The sequence below is a fragment of the Temnothorax nylanderi genome, unplaced genomic scaffold (assembly GCF_030848795.1).
Source record: "Temnothorax nylanderi isolate EJ_2023f unplaced genomic scaffold, tnyl_v1.0 TNYL_tig0028_pilon, whole genome shotgun sequence".
NCBI lineage: Eukaryota > Metazoa > Arthropoda > Insecta > Hymenoptera > Formicidae > Temnothorax > Temnothorax nylanderi.
Window position 1 is genome coordinate 57,746 of NW_027249090.1, and position 19,827 is coordinate 77,572.

At 36.6% G+C, this 19,827-nt stretch overlaps 2 protein-coding genes across 7 annotated transcripts in view; one reads left to right on the forward strand and one right to left on the reverse strand.

Moving 5' to 3' along the window:
• Positions 1–87: 87 nt before the first annotated feature.
• Positions 88–11,656, reverse strand: Gapcena (GTPase activating protein and centrosome-associated). 4 transcript variants are annotated; one of them, XM_071701976.1, is made up of 17 exons: positions 10,551–11,650; positions 10,168–10,346; positions 9,847–10,021; positions 9,561–9,759; positions 9,248–9,431; positions 8,284–9,003; positions 8,033–8,201; positions 7,706–7,947; positions 7,433–7,621; positions 7,175–7,300; positions 6,908–7,093; positions 6,594–6,768; positions 3,182–3,372; positions 3,043–3,102; positions 2,774–2,965; positions 2,458–2,695; positions 88–2,087 (listed from the first exon to the last, which is right to left on the reverse strand). In XM_071701976.1, exons 2-16 carry the CDS (start codon positions 10,336–10,338, stop codon positions 2,462–2,464), a joined length of 3,213 nt encoding a protein of 1,070 aa, XP_071558077.1. In that variant the 5' UTR covers positions 10,339–10,346; positions 10,551–11,650; the 3' UTR covers positions 88–2,087; positions 2,458–2,461. The 4 variants fall into 4 exon arrangements, with proteins under 4 accessions (XP_071558077.1, XP_071558075.1, XP_071558078.1 ...); XM_071701974.1 differs by having other exon boundaries at positions 10,651–11,649; XM_071701977.1 differs by lacking the exon at positions 10,551–11,650 and having other exon boundaries at positions 8,284–8,559; positions 8,641–9,003; positions 10,168–10,363.
• A 2,434-nt stretch (positions 11,657–14,090) lies between these two features.
• LOC139770214 (uncharacterized) overlaps positions 14,091–19,827 on the forward strand; it is a 65,772-nt gene continuing 60,035 nt past the window's right edge. Inside the window, exons 1-2 of one of the 3 annotated variants that reach the window (XM_071701981.1) lie at positions 14,091–14,507; positions 18,858–19,644. In XM_071701981.1, the coding sequence (XP_071558082.1) occupies positions 19,499–19,644 (146 nt within the window). In that variant the 5' untranslated portion in view covers positions 14,091–14,507; positions 18,858–19,498. The remainder of the gene's footprint in view (positions 14,508–18,857; positions 19,645–19,827) is intronic. The other 2 variants (XM_071701979.1, XM_071701980.1) reach the window with 2 other exon arrangements.

The window sequence follows — 19,827 nt, forward strand, 5'->3', positions numbered from 1 at the left end:
ATATATTTTATCCTAATACAGATAAACATGTACACATTATATGGCATAAAAGTTATGAGCTTCTTAATATTAAATATTTTACATGGAAACGTGATATCTTTCTTTATTTCAGTGGAATGAAATTACAGGGTATACAATGGTTTATACGTAGTTAGCCTAAGACTTTACTTGATTCTGTTAGTTAGACGATTTCGACTGTTGGTTTTAATATTTACAGAAATAAAGTCTTCCATTTTCCAATACAAGCGGTTATTCGCTAGAGCATAAGTCAAACGTGACCATAAACTTTGCTTGAAATCGTGTACATATTACTCTTTAATAATTTTAATAAATTGAATTTAATAAAGAAATGAAATAAAAAACATGTATCGATTCTTTCAATAAATTTCATCATCACAACTTAATAGCACAAGTATGCTTGTAACTTCATATATGGATGTAACTTCATATATGGAGAGGTAAAAACCACAGTGGTGTAAGTCAAATTTTTTAAAATGTTTGACTTACATCACTGTGGTTTTTACCCCTCCATATATATATGTAATTGTAATATATACATATATTTATTTATATAGATTTACAAGGAAGAATTAAAAGATCACAACTATTATGCGAAAAACATTAAAACTGCATATATATATATATGTATATACATATATGTATATATATATATATATGCAGTTTTAATGTTTTTCGCATAATAGTTGTGATCTTTTAATTCTTCCTTGTAAATCTATATAAATAAATATAGCATACATATATAAGTAAATGGCACGACTTACGAAGCTAAGTTTGACAGTCAAGAATGTGCTACAAGTATATAGCAAATTTATTGTTGAAACACTTATAATACTAGACAAAATTACACATCAATGGAATTGCATTTTTAAGTAGTGCCTTAATGCCATGATCTATGGCTTTTTAGTAACGTTTGTCTTACTACAAATTTTATCAAAACAAAGTGCAAATTGTGTAACTAAACGGGATTAGGTATAAATATCTCCTTACACCTACCGTGTAATTTACACAATCTATTCTACTACATTTTTATGATTAATGTCTCATGGTGTAAAAGGAAATTAAAATATACAGTTCGCGTGTTTATCGGTGACAAAAGTACATATAAAACTAAGATAGTGAAAGCTTTTGATATCAAACCTAACGCTATATGTGGGTTAGTAGAATTATTGGAATATTGTGTCAGTAGAATTGTCAAAACTATACATACGTATATAATTATCAATTACGCCAGTTGAATTGAAATTATTGCAGAGTAGCGGACTTAATAATAAAGACACGTGGAAGAAAACGCATTCATACTATTTTGGAATGTTACGTTAGTCCAGATAAAATTAGATAATAGAAAATCAATCAATAGAAAAGTAAACGAAAATTATGAGTATAATTGCCTCTGTTACAATGTAAATTCTGATTTCTCCGTAATCGCGCGTTTGTCCAGCAGAATTGTAATGACTATTGTTACTCGAAAATTACTGTATGTACAGATAGAAGTCTCTATAGCATTTTCTCCCTTTCATACTTAGACTAGTTTCATACAAAACGCGGCATATGTACTTACTTTTATTTCCTATTATTGTAAATAATTTATCGTATTTGCGAACGTAACAATCTATTTTCCGATAGATTGTTTATCGTTAGTAACCCGCGTGGTATTACGTAAATTTTTATATCAAGCACAGCATTGCGTTTACGCTGCGTATATATTGTATACGCCGAATGAAAGGAAGAAAAAGAAATTAACATAAAAAATAGCGTTAACATAAGCGTTTATACTTGTGGTGTCGAAAAAAAAAGAAAAAAAATCACAAAAACAAATCTACTTTTAACAAATGTAACAGGATCATAATGAAGATTTTCAATGTAATATCAGCTGTCATGTAAATAAGGCTGCCTGATCAAAAGCACTTAATGTGCGATACGAATGGGGAGTGTGACGAAGAATACATCGAGTTAACAGATCAAATCGTACATTATATGTAACTACGAACATATATCATGTTTACACATTCGTGCCCGGCACATGACTCCGAGATGTACGTATTCTCCTCCTCCTAATGGCATTCTGCCTGCATAGCGAAAACATGAAAATAATATGATAGAATATCGAATATTGGGATGTCATTAATATGTACGCACAGAAAGGGTATTAAAGTCATATCACAAAAATAAGCTGCAACAGATTGCATAAACCAGTGTCACCACATAGTCACACGGATATAAAAAGTTCTTATCTTTACTTTAAAAAATATTTGAAATATTTTACTCGTCAAGGGAATATCTCCGTCGAATATTTTTTAAAGCAGAGATAAGAACCTTTTATATCTACACAGCTATGTAGCATCTACTATATATAATCTGTTGCATCCTACTTCTGTATTCATTTCATTATAAAAGATGTGCTATTTTTTTTTAGGAAGTATTGTGTTTTGTACTTACTGCATCACACAACTTCCTTGAGACTGTCCCGCGTTTCACGGCTACGAGAATGTATCAGATGGTGCAGATCGCCCCCAGGTGCGCTGTCGCGTCTCAGATCTCTCAGCGCGGTTGGAGTCATTGCTTCCCTCTTGTTCGCCGCTTCCTTTATGCTAGATAAGGTTTTGCTGAGCCACGGCCAACTGTTCCGCGCGGCTTGCAGCTCAGAAGCGGTGGCATGCAACTGATGCGTCAGATCCTGCCAAACGATTCGCGTTACATTCTGTGCTTCGATCTTCAGACGGTCAGCTATGCAAAATGTGTCCCTGTTGCTCACCTGATTCCGGCACTCGGCCTCGACGTGTGCCAATTTCGTCTGCGCCAACTCCAATTCCAATTCGCGCACCCTTTCCTGCACCCTGTGAAGCATGGGATCTATTCGGTTCTCCAAAGGATGTGCGATATCCGCCAGTATGTTCGACGAATCCATTATACACGTCCTACATTTCTCGCATTTTGAAACCTTCGCCTGAAACATATCGTTGTCGGAGTCCGTGCTCGATAAAGAGTGTAAACACTAGCGAAATTAAACCTGAGATAACACACCCGTAGCTCGCTCAACGTTGTCTTCGCAGCATTGTAATCGTCCTCCAAACGTTGACAGATCTACAAACGTGTAAATATTCTTGCAGCTCTCTATAATATTTGGAACTGAACCATCTACAATATAATATCTTGTAAATACCTGTTTGTATTCGGCTATAATGACATTGCTTCTGCGGCTTTCAGCGTCTGCTCGAGCTACCTCACGCTGTAGCATCTCCTTAATCTGCAGGAGTTCTGCCTCCAATCTTTGCTTCTCCTCTTCATTTCTGGCCACTGTACCGCGTAGTTGCTCCACCTCGTTACTGTATTCGTCAGCATTTTCCTGTGCTTCTGTGACACGAGAAGCAAACAATTCTTATTTAGGCAAATTTAAGAGTTTATTGTACAGATTATATTTATTACGTTGTGTCGGGACTTTTTTAAATGTTTAATCTCTCTCTCTCTCTCTCTTGTATAATTATAAATTAATAATTACAAATTCCTAAAATCCCTAAAATTCACAATTGCATAATAGTATGCAATGTAGTCATTACAAAAGATATTTTTTAATTCACTTTTATTTTGTTGTATAAATCATATTTTTTTGCTATAAGAATTTTATATATTTTTATTTCGTTAGACGTGCTTGAATGTCCCGCGTATATCATAAAAGTATTATTAAAATAATAAACTATATGTATTTCCTCCAAAAATTTAATAACAGTTGCAACAAAAAGTAATTTCTGAGCATTGCACACTTAGATATTATATAAAGTACACCTCTCTTACTCTTCATTAGTTCTTTCGTTGCGTGGCTCATACTTGCACCACTGATACGTTAAAAGCAGATGGTCCGAGCATAACTGACAGATACAGATATCTTGTTAACACGCGAGCGAGCGGTTTTGCTATATACTGCTGTAGGAAATATACTACGGCCAAATTTAAACCGCTGATATAGCTGATATTGGATATCTTTATCTCGCTTGATATATCTTGTTGAGTGACAACAATATTGATAGCCGAAATTTCCATGAATATTTCGCACCTTTATCACATTTTGGAACATCGTAAAAAATATATACTTGACTGACGAAATATTTTTATAAAGTTGCCTGACTTTATTCTTTGTGCATATCCAGTTAAAAAAAATCAGGACTATTGTGAATCATATTTTAATATATAATAATATAATAATTGGTACACACTATATAGTATCATATCATTAACTGTGTTAGGTTTAACTTTGTACAAATGACATATTGCATTTTCAGTATACGCAAATGTGAAAGCTCCTATCTAATATGATTAGTCAGTCTATAGTCATGTTATTGCTTATCAGCTTACGCATACTTCAACGACCTATGATATATAGGATTATTTAAATAATAGCTTTGTAAAAATATTTTTACACGTTACTCGGATCCGTAGACCCAATTTATTAAATCTAATCTAGATCTAATCTCTAGATTAGATAATTTCCTAGTACATATTTTATATTTTAAGTTATTTCACTTTTGTTTTTTTTTTGTTAATCATAATCGTTTAGCTTAGCATTTTTGCATTTATATTGCGCCACTACACTACTTCTATAGATAGGAAGTAATTAGTATAGTACAAACAAATGCTGATAATTTCGCTTGATGCGTCATGCATACCCAAATATAGCAAGAAAAACAAAAAATATGAAGGTAGGAAGTGCAAATGTTTACTAGATATTCATTAGGAGCAGGATATTAACGGATAAAAAAGGTAATTCACAAAACTAAAAGTACTCTGAGATGATTTATTTTTCAGTAAGCAATAATAAATAATATATAAATAAAAGGCAATACAGGAGGTCGTATATATAAGCGCTACAGCCGATAAGCATGGATTTTAATAACAAATGTCATCATCTTTTCCAATGTGATATAATTAAAAAATAAATAATACTTTACAAAGTTAAACTTACAATAAAGGTTTGATAACATGAAACAGAACATCCTCGTCTATAACACACGGTATTAATATACTATATGTTCACAGCACGCATTGAGACATGTATAGCCATTGTAACACAACAGCGCAAAAAGAATACAACATAACAATTCTATAATTTTTGATATGAGTATTTTGTATTGTGGAAGTTATATTTTGATTAGTTACTCATCAGTTCGTTGCCCAATCAATGGGACAAAAAAAAATAATACATTATTAAGTGTCTTTAATATCCTCTTATTCAAGAGTTTCACACTTTACTCGTACGTATTTAAATAAATCTCATAATTGTAGGGGTTCTATAATAAAACATCAATTGATAATAATAATAAATCTATTAATCTGTCAATATATCTTTAAGTCTCTAAAAATTCAACAAAATTATTGTTAATATCATTGATAATTAACCATTAATATAATATCATTAATAACTAATCACTGAACAATACATTCAAGCAGTATTATAAACTGAGAGCTATTTGCAACGAAAAAATGAAACCAAACAGATTTATACGTGTGATAATGATATAATTACTTGCATACAATATAAATTAGGGTTACCAAAATAGAATTTTATATTGAAAGGTAATTAGATGTAAGCGGTTTTCACACATTAGTCCTATTACATCCTAGCAATTTTAAAATAAGTCTTTGTATCTTCCAAGGAAAATATTCCATGTTTTCTCTTCTCTTTTAAAACTGCGTTCTGTTCAACAAATTTCTTATGTTAACAATAATCTCTCTCGGTGATGTACTTTCGCCAAGTGGCAAATACTCAGATTTGGAAACAAGAAAATATACAGGCAAGCAAAACCACCACCTGACCATAAAGTAATTATACAATGTCCATTTCATATTTCTAAATCACCTAAATATAGAGAGCTGTGTGTGTAAAGTTTATTATAAAATTTTTACAAATACATTTATTAATAAGAAAGTTATATACTGAGTACTTGATGCAGTGAATGCTATGAGACTAGAAACATTTTATACATACTTTGGCTCAGAAAGTATGAAGTTCTATCTCGTATGTATTTATTGTCGAATTTATATGTATAAACGTTAAATATACACGCGCGAGCATATTGTCCTACGTACAGATTGGATACATTTTATATTTAATTAATATATCTATAATATTAAATTATTTTTTGATAGATTTAATTTACTATATTTCTAGTACTATCGTGTTATCAAAACATAGCAATATACATTTATATGTATTTTAATTAGATTGTATTTGATTTTAGAAAAATTCTATTCTAAGTACTACAAAAAAATATTTATAGGTTCTATTGGCACAGCCTAAGAACTCGTTGTATTTTATATGTAGTTTTATTAGCAATAGCTCTTGCCAAGAATCTTTGACTCTTTAGTTTTTAATATGGCATGTCTATAAATATAAAGGTTCGTATGTGCCTAAAGCTTCTATCCACACTGAAAACAAATTCACAACCAACAGGCAATGATTGCTGAACTATACACGAAATGTACATGCATGTACAGCACAGTGTAGTGTTCCCTAATGAATTGATGGAACATTGTGTTTAAAGGTGAACAGAGAAGTATTCAAACGTAGAATATAAAGTTACCTTTCAACGTCATAAATTCTGCTTCATATTTCTTCAATTTCTTCAATGTCACTGAACAAGCTAACTTCATAACATAGCGTGCAACTTCTTCGTTTCGACAACGTTTTGGTAAATGTACCCGGAAGTATTTTAATATGCTCTCAAAATCTAGTTGTAATAATTCTTTTTTACAAAGCTGAAAAGTAAAATTATTTATAGAATAAATGTAAAGAATCATATCAATTAAATCGATAAAATAGTAAAAAAAATATATCGATGAAATATATTTTGTTGGTACATATTATAAACTTTTTAACTTGCTTACAATAACTTACCATTAACAAAGCGAGGGCGACTTGGAATAACGTGTCGAGTCCTTGTAAAAGAAATACATCCAAGATATGAAAGACAAGATATAATGGAAATCTAGCAGTAAATAGAGTTAGAAACCATTGTGCGGCGAACATGTGCGTTTCTACACCGCGATCACAGAAATGCTTATAAAGTTCCGGCAATTGATCCTAAAAGCAAATTGTAGAAAATATAGCATAATTCATTGTCATATGAACGTGACATTATCATATAGATTAGCCACAACTCACTTCTATTAAACGATTTAATTGATAAAATCGCATGTAAAGGTTGTCAAATCTATCCTTGTATAAATCTCGAAGACCATAGTCGTACATTAATTTGACCAGAACACAAAACGCTTGCTCTTCGGGCATCTAGAAGAAATACTCAAGTTTGTTTTTGTCGATAAATACTTTACAAACTGTTATAAAATGTATCATCTGTGAAGAACCCTATCACCAGTTCTACAAAATTAGTTTCTATAAAACTGTACAACAATTACTTACGTGCAGTAACAGACTAGCAACTAAGAAACTGAGGCCCTGACAATATCCAACCTCTTCATCGTGAACAGCATATGCTTTACTTATTCTGTATAAAGAGTCTTGCCCTAAACCACCTGTTTCTTTAAAGAAGTCATGGGCTGGAAATGTTCTATTGATATCCCTTAAAATTACGCTCTCGCAGCTGCTCTCCTGTGTATCATCAAAATTCATGTTATATCTCAGAGAAAAAACATTAACCATTTTTTATTGTATAAAATTATATCAAGTACTCACTTTCGTGATTAACATTCTGTATTTGTCCATCATCTCTTGCGAATTGTCACAATTGCTCAGACGTTGCCAAACTTCGCCGCGTAAAGCTTCAGGAATTCCTTGTTTTGTCAGTTTTATAAGAAGTTTCGGACGTTGCTCGTTAACTTGCCAACTATCTAAAACTTCAGCCCAGCTGGCCAATTCATCCGCCGAGCAGTCCTTCGAAACTTCGCCTGTACCACTTAACATAGGTTCATCACCGTCTATATGCAGAAATTGAGACATTAACAAACATATTTCATGTTAGTAAAATAGCGAGCCAACTCCTTTTAGAATTTAGTTTATTACCTGAATCTATTTCTTCTTTAGGTGTCAGTGTATCGATGCTAGTTAAAGAGGGAGATCTAATTAAAGATGCCAGATTCAGAGCCAGATTTAATCTGTTTCTATCTAATTCACCAGATGTTTCTATGCTTTGTACTTCATAATGTACCTCTGTACCATCCCCAGAAATTACCTGTAAAAAAAAATAACATGTAATATAAGCTGATAAATATTTGTGAAACATAATGTCTTATAAGAATATCAGGACAGCTCACCTCTTTGGAATTAAGATAAAACTGTTGCACGAGATTCCTTTTATTAAAGTACCAAAATCTCTCGTTTTGTGGAAACACTTTAACTGACGTTTCTATCACAAATCTTACTGGTTCTCGAATATCTCTAATAACGAGATCAACGGCAACGGTCATGAATATTTTACCCTCTCTAGGAGTTTCTATATTAAGAGTTTCCAAAGCGGGATCTGCAGGATCCCAACGTCCACAAATATTATAGCACTGTTTATCTTGCATTATTGGTCCAGTATTAACTTGCTGTAAAATTGTTGTAATATTGCGAACATCTGAGCTGATTATAGACATAAAATTAACTTGCTGGTGTGAATCTCTCTTTACCATCTCGAGTAGTCGCATATCACTGTGTTTAACATTTCGCCCAGGGCTAACAAGAACTCCGAAACATCTCTCGACTTCAAGCGTAATACCACCTTCTTTACTGGACACTTGCTGGATACTCAAACAAACTTGTTTTGCCACATTGCTTCGTAATTTAAAACAATTTCTATCCTTGGGGACTGTACTAAAACCACCTTTTCCATCTTCTTCTTTTATTTCCATAGTGACTTCAAAGATAAATACTCTAGAATTAACTTTTTCACCAGGATTGAAACCGTTAAAGTCACTGCCCGTTAAAGAACTTGTCATTGAACGTGGTATTCTATGGAACGCTTTTGAAAAGCAGGCTGACACTTGTCCAACCTACATAAAATAATTACAGATTAAGATACACATTATTTTGTACATACATATATATAATCATTATATATAAAAAATGTATACAAAAAAATGACTACATGTTATATTTATGTCTTATACATGTTACGTTTCTATCACAAACATACTAAAGTGAAATTATGATTTGTAAATATAGAATATAATACTACAGCCATATTTTTAAATGTATTTACATATATATGATAATCAATAATATATAAAAACGTACCGCTTCTGGTATATCGCAGCGGAAAACATGACATTGGTAAATGGCAGATTCTAAAGTATCCCCGTGTGACCATGTAAAAGCAAAACATGCTGCACATAAACCAGCACTCTCACCACGTGCATAAAATAGAATACGTTGGACTTCATAACGCGCGATAGCTTGTTGTGTTCCAGCATCGTATAGACTAAAGAGAATTATGTGGTATATATTATTTCATCATATAATATATATATATATATATATAGTCTTTTTGTGTATAGATTTAAATTTAGATTGGACACAGATTAAATTGGATACAGATTAGATTACTCACACAACTGAACCTTGCGAACTACTCGGCACCGAGACAGAAATCTTTATTCCTAAATTCAAGGATTGCTCTGCGTTTAATATATTCATATTACGTTGGATTTCGCATTCTGATTTTGGCGCATTTATGGCAGCTGCTCCCAAATACGTAACACCATTGAAAATAGTGCATTCTTGTTGAACGTGTGACAATGTATTCAATTCTGGATCACAGAAATGTACTTTTAGATCTAAAGTCCATCACATTCGTATTGCTTATTATTGTTTACAGACACGTTAGCGTAACTTACCTTCTTCAAGATAATCTTCGGGCTTCATAATGTCCTGCTTCTCCGATGTGACAATACAAGAACTAACGTCGTAAAATTTACTGTGGCCCACTTTCTTCATCTTCTCTTGGTTCTGTTGGCTAGCACCCGTCACTTTAAATTCACTTCCTTCCATTTTTGAGTCCTCTGTTAAAATCTGCGTTTGTCACACAAAGCAGATATAGACACATTACTCTATGGCATTTATCAGTTATGAATCTAGATTAAAGGGGATCCCCTCTAGATTAAAGCTTATCTATTAAGATTAGGGGGCGTCACGATAAGTTCGATAAATGTACAGACCTCACGGAGATTATTTTGCAGGTCCTCCAGATTACCGTTATTGGCGATTTTTAGCATGGGTGGTTCTAAGAGGGCTTGCTGCTGCTTGCTAGTACCTTTTTCATTTACAAATTCATATTCATCGCTTGTCGCCACTGATTCCATCGACTTTACACTCATACTATCCTCCATAACTAGGTCTGTAACATTGATATTCATTGAGCAATGTTTTACAATTATAGTATCAATTTTTAAAAGCACACAGCAGGTTTTCTTTGAGACCTCTCACTCGTACGTTAAGACTGTTTACTGCTTTTTGGAAAATTGTTCAATATTTTGTACATCTTCAACAAATAAATAAAATATACTCTTGTATTTTATTGAAATAAGTTTCAATTAGATACCATATGCAGTTATCTACACGAAGGGCAACCTCGTATCTTTGGAAAAATCCCATGTGATATTTACAAACATCATTCTAAAAGACCGACAGTGAACACGTACAAGACTACAACTTCTTCTTCTCAAGAACACAAGCGACTCGTGTGCGTTCTCAGCGTAGCAAAGTGTTATCTTTGATCCAGTATCCCTGGAAGCAGGGTCTCCCAGACGACACGGCTGATACCGAGGGAGGAATCTCTAGTCTCCTCCTGCTGCCCCGCAGTCTGACTCAGCCGCGACACCCTCGTGCTCCGTCGGCGCGACCCATTAGAACAAAACGGTCCGTTCGCCTGTGGCCAAATCCGAAGGAAGCCAGCGGAGCGCGTGCGAGGTTCGCGTCGACGGCGGCGGCATCACCGTCGTGCGACGCATCCGCCCGTGATCTCTCTCTCCCTCTCTCTCTCTCTCTCTCTCTCTCTCTAATTGTCCTGGTGTATTATTTCAGGTGATGACGGATCTCGCGTATCCGCCCTAGTCGCTGAGCTTATCCCGAGATAAGACGACGATTCCTGGGGCCCGTTCTCGAGCCACTCGCGACGACGATCGCCCTCCGCGGCGTGGATCCTCCTCCTTCTCGACCCCGGCGTGGATCTTCGTGGCCTACGACTCGACACTCGACACACCGTCGAACTCCCCGCAGTCCCCGCGGCACCTCGCTTCCTCACAAGTCTCGCGTTCCTCTCCGGCTCCGGCGCGTGTCGCCGCGCCCGGACCTCGCGCCTCGCTTCGCCGATACTCTCAACTCTCCGCACGCGTTTCCTCGCGGCCGCGACGGACATTTACATGGCTCTCCCGTAGCGAGCGGCGCGCCTGACAGAAACGACGACGACGATGGGGTCGGCCATTCGCGAGTACATACCCACGGCCCAGAAGTCTCTGGTCTCGCCACCGATTCCCCGATACCGCGAGACGAGAAACCGCGTCGATACTTTTCTCTCGATGCAGCGGGCGGTATTTCGCGAATAGATAGATAGATCAGAATACTCGACGACGAGAACTACTGTATTCCGATTGACTGTACTCTCCGAGACTTGAAAGTATCGATATCACGCTCCGGGCATTTCGGCATCGATACTCGCTCGTGTAGAGACGTTGTATCGATTCAGTACTATATATGTAGTAAGGCGCGTACATAGCCCTTTTCGGTTTCTTGAAAAATCAGAGAAAAGTCAGTTCAGCGGTAGATTCGAACGTACTGTGACAGATTGGCATGGCCTGTTCGCATTAAGCTCACATTTTGTCAAGAGAACCTGTCGGTATAATCTGACAGCAGATTTTTGCTGTATGATCTGAAGAAAAGGTTGAAGACATTTTAAATCTCTCATCTTTATTTACACAAGAGGAATTTAAAAAAAGAAAATAAATGACAGCAGATTACCGGTAGAAACTTAGTAGGATCTGTTATCTTATAATTATTTAAATAATTACGAAATAGTAGATTCTGCTCGGTTTCTGCAGTCAATCTGTCGTCATATTTTGTCAGTAGATTCTATTATATTTCTACCAACAAGATTTGTAGTAGACATGCGAAATTTTTGTTAGCAACTGTTATTATCAGGAAGAAATACTTTCCTGTATCTCGAAAGCTATGTTACTTTTAATATTGGAATCGTATCAGTTTCAAATTCCGTAAACGTGTCGTCTCGTTACTACAGAATTTTCAAATTTAAATTTCTAAATGCATCGAATGACGTCATTGAGTTGTTTTCTCATCGATATGTGCGTTTTCGCGGCTAAATATCTGACAATTAAAGATTTCTTCGATGTACTGCAACATGTCAATTATTCATCTATAAATATTCTGATATTTCTGATATATTCTGGTTTTTTTGCATTATGATTTCTCTTACATTATTTTTATTATTATAAATTATTATTGAATTCTGCAAAAACGGCACAGTTTTTAATATTATTAACTACACAATCCTTTTCATGTCTGTGTAGTTCGAAATAGTGAATGAGATTAAAGTTGACAAATGGTCATCCAAGAATTTTCAAAAGTGACAATAATACATATTGTCGATTACGAAAAATTGAATGGACAAGTTCTATAGAGAATTGATATAATACTTAAACACGGTTTTCAACATCAAGATCGTTATCATGCTATGAGAATCAAGACAAATAAAAGATTAATAATTTTTATCTTTATGAGCGCAGGCATTGAGAAAAACGTTGTTACGGAAGAGAAGAAATTCCTTAATGAGAAAAATGAGTTAAAAAGTTGAAAGGTAAAAAAATTGTGTACGCGCGTTTATCCTGTGTTTTATAAATATAAGAGCGCATAAAAAATATAAATAAAGCAATAAACATTATTTATTGATTAAATATGTTTTTTGGCGCGGTACAAAATATTTAAGAAATGCTTCAAGAATAATTCGCAATCTGTCGTACATTTTTGAAAATTAACTTTCTTTTAGGGATATCCAGCGATGAGTCATAATACACGAACATTATTTTCGCGATATAATCTCTGTTCTAATCTTTAAAACACATCTTTTTATGTAGGCTTGACTCACCTTATCGAAGACGGAAAATGAATCTGTCCATCTTTTCAAAGAATAAAAAGAATGAAAGAAAAATAAAACATTAAGAAACATGTCTATAAATAATATCATATTGTATTTCTTGTTTGTACTTCTTATCTCTATTTGTATATTACGTCTCGGCTTTATAGTATATGATACAAATACACGGCGTTGTAAACTGGCAATAATATATGACGTCATGCGAACTAATAACCAATTAAATACCCTCATGACAGATAACGTTAACGATTCTCGGAAGATGGCGCAAAGATACAGTTTGATTTAACAGAGATTTCAAGTTGAATTTTGGAATTTAAATTGAGTGAGTTTCAGGAAAATCATTATCAAAGAATATTTTGAAATAGTAGATCATCTTTTTAATCAAACTAAGGCTGCGGTCAACTTGACGCTACAAATGCTTCGAAGCATTCCTCTTCTCCTTTCTTTCAACGAAGAAAGAAAGAGAAGAAGAACGCTTCAAAGTATTTGTAGCGTCAAGTTGACCGTAGCCTAAATACTACTAACTTTCGAGAGTTGATAATAAAGCGAATATACTGATGAAACATTTCTTGTTTATTAAGTTTCGATTACTTAAGCGATAGAGAGAGAGGTTCGCGTTCTTCAATTAAATTAAAGCTACCTTAAGAAATTGAAAAGAATCTTTGCTTAACGAAATTTTATTTTAAGATTTAGCATATAGCGGGTATGGCAACACATATATGTGAAATATTATAAATGTAAAACTTACTGACATAATTGGTCAAAAGTTCATAAAAGTATTATAATTACGTATATTTTATAAATATATAATACTTATAGAATTAATATATAAATTACATGTGCATATACATTCTACAAATATACAATATTAATAAATTAACGTACATATTCAATATGTATTTTAATATATGTATTTAATATATTTTACACTTTCCATTGATCTTTCGAAAAGTTGTGAATAATTTTCTCACGGGCGTACGATGGCGCCCCTTCCTGCCCGAGCTTTGCACTTTACTGGGGGGGCCGCGTTCGTCGCGCACGCGCGAAACTTGGCCCGTATCACGATTCGCAAACACCGAGTGCAGCAGTGCAGTTCGGCTCAGTTCGTAGAGTTGAGCCAGACGAGCTCCCGGTCAGCTCCGTTACGTCGGGCGTGAGGCGAAGCGGTTGCAGCCTCCTCGTTCACGAGACTCTCGTATCTTTCGCGTCGAGGACCCTGCCACCGTCGTCACCCGTCACCGTCGCCGTCGCCACGATAGTTTGCGATCGTAGTGGTTAGTCGACGTCGCGAGAGCCCGCACAGAGAGACGCCTGTAATCATGAAAAGTGTGAGAGTGCGTGAAATCGGCTAGCGTACAAACTGCAAGGAGGGAGCGTATGTACGAAGACACGGTAAGTAACCGTCCGTCAATTTCTCGAGAAACGCGCGTTCGTATCTGAACCCGACCCTCGTCGATGATCTCTCTCGCGATAAGGTTCCCCCCGTGATTCGAGATAAAACTCGGAGCAAAAAGAGAGAAAGAAAGGAGGTGAAAACGGAGCGTCGGGACGTCGAGCCGTCGACGCGCGCCGCGAGAAAGAGAGAGAGATAGAGAGAGAGAGAGAGAGAGAGAGAGAGAGAGAGAGGTTATAAAACCGTCGCATCTCCGACGTCGAGGTTCTCTCGTCCGAGGATTCGTTCGACGTTCCGCCGCGCGATTCGCGCGCGCGAGAGAGCGCATCCGCGGAGTCGAGGACGTCGAGGCTCCGGATCGGAGAGCGCTCCGAGGATCGATTCCCCGTGGCGGCGCGCGGGCGGCGCGGGTGCCGCTGGCTCGAGAGGTTATGAAGTCGACGCGGAGCGAACTTCAGGTCGTCGGCGTTCTGCGTTCGGCCCCCTCTCCCCCCTCCCCCGCTACTTACCGAACTTACCGAACGCGGTCGCTTTCACCGTTCGCGGTTCGCGTCCGCGCCTCGACCTGAAGTCGGCTGAAAGTCACGCGTCGTCGGTTCGGCGCGCGGCCCCGATCCCCGATCTCCCCGCGTTCAAAAGCGAGGATCAGTTTTGATTTGGTTCTGAATTCGGCGGTCCCGTCGCAGGATGACACAATCCTGCCGTACGAATTGACGCGATCCGGCGGCATTCCGGCGCGCAAACGGAGTGTCCCGCGTCCCGCGACATCCTATCGGAGGCGACTGGTCGATCTGTCAACGATCTGACTGACGCGACGCGACGCGACGGTCGAGCGATAAGATGTGTGTACGGCTAGGCTACGGACGTCGGGCGCGCGTTTCTTATCGTCGCTACTCTCGCTCCGCGCTACTTTAACAATTGTCGCGTGCGCGCGCGATGCGCGCAGCCGAGCCGTGAACGCGATACACGGAGATCGTCTCTGGGAGATCGTGGATTTCGGGGGCGCGTTTTAGGTTATGTCGGGCATCCGTCGATTCGTAGGTAACGCGAGGAACCTACGAATTACGCGTGGTTTAAATGAGTACGTATATTTAAATAATATAATGTAAAAGGATATATTTTATTATATGTATTACATGAACGCATTATATGTATTTAAATAATGTAAACATTAATTTAAAAAATATGTGCGTATGTGTATGTGTATGTATATAAAAATTTTATTTCTTGCTTATATATCTAATATAAATATTAATTCGGTATTTTCCTTTCCTCCATATACACGTAAATACACTCGACACACGCACACGAAATTAATGTTTACAGTAAATGAGAAACGAAATTTGTTTTTTTTTTTTTGCATTACTCGTAGTAATTCGTAATAATGTAAGCGAAGAAAGTTTATATAAATCAGAGTAATCCGTTCTTTGATTTATTACTTGGACATGGAGAGATTAATCCTGTAGGGATTAGTGTCTAGAAGGATTAGTGTCTAAGGAGTAGGGAGATTATATACTTCTCGATTGTTCTTATCGTGATTCGTCCTCGTCCAAAAGCCGGACGAGTTAAGGGAGGAGCGAGATTGCCGAGTGGATATCGATGTCAATGACGCTCAATGACCGGATAATCCATCATCAATGAATATCCCCTTAATTTTTAAAGATAATGGAGCATAGAAGCTGCTGCTTGTAATCGAAAATTGACGGGGTATTTCGAAGGCAATTTCTGAATGGAGATTTTGATTATCGAAATGAAATCAATTTTTTTATTTTGACAAACAACGGTAGATATTATAATCTATAAGATATCTTATTTAAAAATAACAAGAGTTATGATAAAAATTTAGAATTTTTGAATATATAGAGGAAAGTCCCCTATTATGGGATAGGATCCTAATATGGGATATTATGTGATAAAATCTCATAATATGTCTCTGTGGAACCTATTAGTTTAGCAGAAACCTCGCTCTCTATCTCATATTAGGATACTATCCCATAATAGGGGACTTTCCTCTACTACTATAAATATATATTAAATCAATTCTAATTAGTTTGATTTGTGTTAGTCAAAAGACCAGCACCTCTCAAATAGCTTTTATTATTTCCTGGAGTTATCTAAGAATCTTCGAATCTTTAATTAGTTTCGATTTGATCGTTCTTAAGTAAAATTCTCATTAAAAACTATTTTTAAGAAATATTTTTTAAATTCAAAATTTAAATCTATTTTCGTTAGTCCTACTGCTTAAATAAAATGCTAAACAAAGATTTCTTAATTTTTAGATATCTAAATTAACGAACTTTTGCTTATTCGCGCCTTTGAAACTTAATACGTGAAAAGTACTTTATTATTAACTCAGTTATACTACAATAATATTTTAACAACCTGATAAAAAAGAAATAAATTTATTGCAAAACTTGTACTCCACGGAAAGTGCGAAGACTTGGATGAGAACATTTAAATTATATTACTTCTTATATCTATATTTCCACACGCGCGCGATTTATACATATATTTATACATATATTAGATGTCATCTGGAGAATCCGAGTTCTTATAATTATATTTCATAAATGTACATTATAAATTTATTAAAAGATGCATTTGCTCCTCCATCATAAATTTTGAGATGAGATGAGAAGCCTGTTGAAACGCGTTGAAAGCATTAAATTTTCCTGCTGCGTCAAGCGGCTTTCTCAAACATTTTTATCGCTCTCCGCTGGTCTTCATAATTCTCGCGTGGTTCCCCCTTCTTCGGTAGCTTAAATTCCCCGTCTCATACAGATTGGACTGTGCTTTTTCGACCGGTGCCGGTTGTTGTAGCTGTGTTTGTAATCTCGGCCCGCATCAGCCGTTGGCGCGTCACGTGAACGCGTCGTGCTCACCCAGTTCGCATCCTGAAACTCGATTCCAGGAAGGAACGCGCTTCGTTCGCATTTTTTAGCGTAATTAGCATTTTCGGAACGTACGTCCCTCTAATTATTCGTCGTGCAGTTTGCATCATTTCTCTTTCACGAGATATATCTTGCCGCGCGACAAATTTTGTCGCGATTTGCAAATTATTAAATCACTCGGCAACGCAAAGAAACGGCAATGAAACGTTGCCTGCCTCGACTGAATAAAGTATTTGCGACGTAGCTTTCATGATCGTCTACTAAATGGCAGAAATGTGCAATGTATATTAAATACTATTACACTAGATAGCATTTTAATCTTTCTCTTTATCTTATCCGGGTTACCAATAATCTCTATAATTTGAGGAAAATGTTTATATATAATATTTTCCGTTCCATTAATGAACCGCAATGTACCTACATGAAAAAACACGATATACGCATTATTTGAAAACCTATATTGGCAACACGAAACGTATACACGAAATATTGACGGACTTAAGATTTTATCTTGGCGTCATCCACAAACTTGAAAGATAATTATTCGGACGATTTCTGCTTCCGTCGCAAGTGTACACATAGATAATATTTTTCTGACTTGTTTATTTGATTCTATAATCGCGTAATCAATTGTGCTATCTTTAAAGTCATTGTCGCTGGAATCTCAAAGTGTTTAATGGATATTTTACTTATATACGTATATTTATTTGATCTTGAAATTACACAAGTTTAGAATATATTGTGATATTAAAGTATGAATATTGCCTTTTAAATTTATAGTGTACAAATTCGTTGCCACATCCTATGCGTATTGATAACACATTAAAATGCAAGCGTGCATATCTATATTTGTTTATATGAATGGATTCTCTGATATTAATTTTATATTTTACACTTCGAATGTAATATCGGGCACAGTAAATTTTAATATTGATTGTAAATAAACAGGACCAATTTGTCTATTAATTAATATATCTAATCAATATCTTATATGTAATTTATATGAGCGTTTGAATCACGTATAATCTAGAAAAACAAGTATTGTTTTTGTTACACGGTGTTATTTATTATCGTCGTTTATTACAATTTATTACAATTTTATTGTTATTAGTTTATATATTTAGTGCCCCCCACACACAGAACATTTATAATTCCAAGTCCGATAAAAGAATTTCCAATCATTATTATTGTTGGAATACTAAATAGACTCAGCACGCACAGTTTTACCGGTTTGAATAATAGTTTGAATAGACATCGGTGAGGGTTAATTACGCTCCGAAATCGCTGCATTTTTACCGAAATTTATCGTGCGCATTATGTTCGCATCGTTCGTTCTTTTTTTCGTGCAACAAGTGAGCCGACATTTTCTTTTCCGCCACAAGTAAACCGGTTACTTTTCCCCCCTATTTTCGTCATGTATGTGTTCGCACAAACAAAGCGTTGAATTTTTGCTTGCAGTTCCAGACGACGAAAATGGCGAGCAAGTGCGCCAGCTGCATTTCTTCCTCGTGAATCTCGTCGCGACGTCGACGAACGTGGGAACGACGAGCGGCGTCGATGAAGCATCCGCGGGAACGACACGAGGCCGTCATCCGCCACGTCGCACTCGTTCCTAAGACGCTCCTCTTCCGGGAGAGAATTCCCGGCGGCGGAAATCGCGCGACATAATTCTCCTTTCCCGTCGTGGTCCATCCATAAGTGCTCGCGGACGTACGGAAAGCAATCTCGATCGCGCGATCCGAGAAACTGAAAAACTCCGGGCAGTCGGCGCTTCGTTATCTCTTCCGCTCTATATTTTCCGTAATTTAACGTCGGGAATGACTTTCCCGCGCGCGCGCGCGCACGAAACGTCAGTGAGACCGATGGTGCGTAAAACCGCGAAGTGATAGTCGAAGAGACGCGAACGACCGGTTTCAGGAAGTCGCGCGAAATCGGCCGGGATCACCCGCGATCGTTGAATCGAAGTCAAGGACGCAGATCAGTATCGCCGGAGGGGGTCCGCAGACTCGAGCAGTCTCCGCTTGCCGCCAGGAACTTGCTCGAGGACTCGCGCGTTACACGCAACAGGATTCAAAGTGCGGTGTCCCGGCCTCAGTGAGATGGCCTTCATGATGAAGAAGAAAAAGTACAAATTCTCGGTGGAAGTCAACCTCGAGGAGCTCACGGCGGTGCCATTCGTCAGTGCCGTGCTTTTCGCCAAGTTAAGACTCCTGGATGGCGGTTCTTTCGTCGATCATTCCACCAGGTGAGTGTTACATTTCCTAGATACCGTATGCCACATGAATGGCGGCTGGTTAAATAAAATGAAAAGTCTCCCGAGAATTAGAATTGAGTTGAAGCAACGAAATGTCGTTTTATATATTTATCTGATCGACCATACATGAATTATAGGTTCTAATTTTGTGTTCTATCCGCGATATATGTTATA